This window comes from Myotis davidii, unplaced genomic scaffold (assembly GCF_000327345.1).
Source record: "Myotis davidii unplaced genomic scaffold, ASM32734v1 scaffold37, whole genome shotgun sequence".
In the NCBI taxonomy this organism is placed as follows: domain Eukaryota; kingdom Metazoa; phylum Chordata; class Mammalia; order Chiroptera; family Vespertilionidae; genus Myotis; species Myotis davidii.
Genome location: NW_006289395.1, coordinates 491066 through 493995, shown reverse-complemented (window position 1 = coordinate 493995; position 2930 = coordinate 491066). Strand labels below are relative to the sequence as shown.

General features: G+C 45.9%; 1 protein-coding gene across 3 annotated transcripts in view; it reads right to left on the bottom strand.

The window, feature by feature from the left end:
* Positions 1–1519: 1519 nt before the first annotated feature.
* The window catches only part of ATP1B2 (ATPase, Na+/K+ transporting, beta 2 polypeptide), a 21341-nt gene continuing 19930 nt past the window's right edge, over positions 1520–2930 (bottom strand). For all 3 annotated transcript variants that reach the window (XM_015562566.1, XM_015562567.1, XM_015562571.1), the window contains one exon: positions 1520–2930. This exon is cut by the window's right edge and continues 120 nt beyond it. In XM_015562566.1, coding sequence (XP_015418052.1) covers positions 2859–2930 — 72 coding nt within the window. In that variant the 3' untranslated portion in view covers positions 1520–2858.

Below are 2930 nucleotides of genomic sequence, written 5' to 3'. Positions count from 1 at the left end.
CTCTCTCTCTCTCTCTCCCTTCCTCCCTCTCTTTCCTTCCCACTCTAAAAGTCAATGGAGAAATATCCTCAGGTGAGAATTCACAACAAAAACAAAAAATAAAAATCCTGCCCCCCCAAAAAAAATCTAGAAAATAATGTGTATACTCTAGTGTCTGGAAACCCAGAAACTACAAAAAAAAAAAAAACCCTGATATTTGACTATTGAAAACCCAACCCTTGAACAGTAAAAGCGGGCACAAACTCAAGAGGCAAACTGTCAGTTGGGGGAATTTCACAACATGGAAAACAGTTCATTCTGCTGCTGTCAAGAAGCTTTAACAAATTAAGAGAAGATGATCCAATAGAAAAACATATGCCACCATTTAAAAATGATTAGAGCCCTACCAGGTGTAGTGACAAATTTATTGAGTGAAGACAGTGAGATGCACCAAAGTGCATAATATTATCCAATTTTGAAATGACAATAATCAAAACCCACTGATCCATGTTGTTTCTACTACACATTCAGGATAAAATTGCATATATGCATGCATGTGTAATAAAGCAATTTTTCAAGGCAAATTCTAAGACTAACGGATCTCAAACAAAAGCAAATAAGACCCAAGAAAAAAATTAGCTATAAACCCATCCCATATATTGCAATGAACATTGTGTAGACCCATCCATCCCTTTTTCTATGCTTGTGCATTCTTTTCTTTGTACACAAAATTAAGATCATATGGCTCACACTGTGTGGAGATCTGTCTCCTCTAGTCCATTTTTCTCATCTTTCTAGACATTTGCTGATGCTATTCTCACCCCAAACTGCCCCGTCCTTTAAAAAACCTTCCATTCGCAGCCCCCAACAGAGAGTGGTTGGCCACTCTGAATTTTGTCCTCACCAGCTCTCTCCCCTTCCTTGAGGCACATTTAGGTCTATCTGGTGTGAGTTTGTGTGCTCCTCACCTCTCCCGTTAAACTGGGGAGCTCCTTGGGGGCAGGAACTTTGCCTCTTTCATAAGTGTCCTCACGGTGCCTAAAATGCACAGAGTAGGCACTTCATAAGTACGGTTGTACAAAAGGGACATAGGTTTCCTGTCTCTGGTATTGCATGATCTCAAGATAGTATAGGTCAGTGATGGCGAACCTTTTGAGCTCGGCGTGTCAGCATTTTGAAAAACCCTAACTTAACTCTGGTGCCGTGTCACATATAGAAATTTTTTGGTATTTGCAACCATAGTAAAACAAAGACTTAGATTGTTTATATTTATTTTATATATTTAATGCCATTTAACAAAGAAAAATCAACCAAAAAAATGAGTTCGCGTGTCACCTCTGACACGCGTGTCACAGGTTCGCCATCACTGGTGTAGGCGAAGGAGTGCTCTAGGAGGTAGATGCTGAGACACTGCACAGCAGGGGTCATATCTGAAGAGCAGGCCCCGGCCTGGGTATCCCTCGGACCAACCAAACCCGCCCTCCACCCCTTTCCCGGGGCTCTAACAAAAGCTCAGAAAGGAACCACCCGCACACAGGGCTCCATGTATGATATATATTTATATATATAATTGCTCTCATTTTATTGTACTTAATTCTCTTTTTACAGTAGATCTGACACAGGCATTAAATAACTGCAGAGAGAGACCACTGGGGTGAGGAAGTGCAGGAAAACACGGGGGACCCAAAGTGAAGAAACAGATCCAGCAAGAGAGAAAAGGGGAGGGTCCATCTGTGGGTGGGGTGTGGAGGCTGCAGCATCAAAAAAAAGGGGGGGGGGAGATTAGAGAGGTGAAGAAGTGAACAAATGGCACTGGAGGAGACAGCAAAAGGCCTCTGTAACGCAAGAATACAGAAGATCCCTCCTTTACAATTCTACGGGCACTAGGGGGCTGTTTGAAACTGCAAAGAGATCTGAAGGAGACAGAGCCAGGCCATTCAGGGCCTAAATGGAGGGGGGATTTGCAAGTTTCAGGCTAAAATGCAGAGGAAAGGGTAGGCGTTAGTGATTAGTTGATAAATTGCTAAGAGGAACCAGCAAGAGGATGGTGGGGGCAGATCTGGGCCCAGGGAAGCTGGTGGAATAGTCCCAGAGCTGCTGACGTTCCCAAGGTGGCCACTGGGGACAGATCCAAAACGGCCGCCCCTCCCCCAGGGCTCTTGGGAAGTGGAACTTGAAGGATATTCTGGGAAAGCCGACAGGGGTAAGGGAGCCATCTGCAAAAAACAAAGTGGAAATTCAGCCTAGGTCAACCCTGCCCCTCTGAGCGGTGCCTATTTGGGTGATAGAGAGCAGGAAGAGAGACCAATATAGACTTCCAAACCCTCACTCCCAGCTCACACGTCACCTTAGGAAGATAAGTGGGATGTACCAGGAAACAGGGAAAAGACTACAGAGCCAACTGTTCTGAAAAGAGAATGGGGATGGAGAGGAGGTGGAGAAAGACCTACCAGAGGAACCAGATAAATTAAAAGCCACCAAGACAGCAACAGTGTATAGTAGGGGAGTGTGGGGGGACGGTGACAGCGGCTGCATCAGGACTGGGAGAGTGGAGTGCCCCATTCCTGTCTGGAAGCTAAGGGGTGACATGAGATTGCGTGTGTGTGAAGATGGGGAGGCATTTTCTATATCTCTCAGGGGACAGGCGGGTAGCTGTGGGGACACCCCTCTCACAGCTAAATCAGAACCAGAACACGACCATCTTGGGATCCCACCTTCCTATCTTTGACTGAGTGGGGTTGGGAGAAGATGGTGGAAAATGTGTGAAAGTGGGGAAATCACAACGGACATCAATCAGGCTGGGTTCAGAGGTAAAGGAAAAGGGACATTCCAGAAGCATCCACAGGAAAGAGGTGGGGGGACAGGAGAAAGGAGGGGTCTCAGGTTTTGTTGATGCGGAGTTTGAAGGCCACTCTGCCCGCAAACTTGTCTCGCTCGTCGTCTGTGGCGAT